General features: G+C 63.0%; 1 protein-coding gene across 1 annotated transcript in view; it reads right to left on the bottom strand.

Annotated features, from left to right (window-relative positions):
- Window positions 1-8: 8 nt before the first annotated feature.
- LOC105305264 overlaps window positions 9-905 on the bottom strand; it is a 7030-nt gene continuing 6133 nt past the window's right edge. Inside the window, exon 3 of the mRNA XM_011379768.2 lies at window positions 9-464. Within this exon, the coding sequence (XP_011378070.1) occupies window positions 289-464 (176 nt within the window). The 3' untranslated portion in view covers window positions 9-288. The remainder of the gene's footprint in view (window positions 465-905) is intronic.

The following is a 905-nucleotide window of genomic DNA, read 5'->3' as shown; positions in this document are numbered from 1 at the left end:
AACCCCAGATTTGTATCTCTCACGGGCCTCATGATTTTTGAATATTGGTGGGGCTCAGTGCCCACTTCAGAGGCTCAGCGCATAGAAAGGGGTGACAGGAACTTTACGGTGGACACCGGGCAAACACGACCTTGACCGGGTGACGACAGGGAACACCACCAGGGGGGTCTTGGATGTCACCGGGCCCTGACAGGGCACAATGGCAAGGGCTCGTCACCTCCACGGCGACCTTCGCAAGGACCCGTACCGGTCTCAGCGGGGAAAGGCCCGGGCAGGCCCTCCGAACCGTCACCCTGAAAAAGCAGCGGGGGCCGAGACCAGGGGACTAAGGAGACGACGATGAAATGCAGTGTGGCAGCTTGAGCTGGAATCGGGGGCGGGAAAGGTCGGAAACGCAAAACCCGGAAAAAATGAAGGACAGCCTGGAGGACAGCGGGAGGAGGCGTCGGTTTTGACAAAGGCACCTGGTGACACAGGGCGTGAACGTCAGGGCAACGGGACCTAGGGAGGGACACGTGGACGTCTGGGCACTGTCTTTGCAACATCTCGGTCAATCGCATACTGTTCCGAAAAAAGGTTGATCTAAGAGCATGTGGCCGGCCAGGAAGAACCCGCGTGCAGGCCGGACGTGGCCGACGGGCAGCAGCACCTGCGGCCTGTAGGGAAGCTGAGCGTGGAGGCGCCTGGACCCACGCCGTCCTCGGGGAGGGAGGGGAGGCCGGCCAGCCTCCCGTGCCGGGGGCTCTCCCTGCCCCTGGGTGGCTTCCCTCCACCCCGAGAGACAGGAGCGGTCCAGGGCGGAAACCCAGCCACGCACAAGTTTCCCCACGAACGTCTCCCCATGACGCTGGGGACACGCTCGGAGCTGACAGCAGCCGCGGCCGTCCGCACTAGACCTTCACAAG

This window comes from Pteropus vampyrus, unplaced genomic scaffold (genome assembly GCF_000151845.1).
Source record: "Pteropus vampyrus isolate Shadow unplaced genomic scaffold, Pvam_2.0 Scaffold376, whole genome shotgun sequence".
Lineage (NCBI taxonomy): Eukaryota > Metazoa > Chordata > Mammalia > Chiroptera > Pteropodidae > Pteropus > Pteropus vampyrus.
The sequence above is the reverse complement of the archived record's forward strand: the minus strand, read 5'-3'. Positions and strand labels throughout refer to the sequence as shown.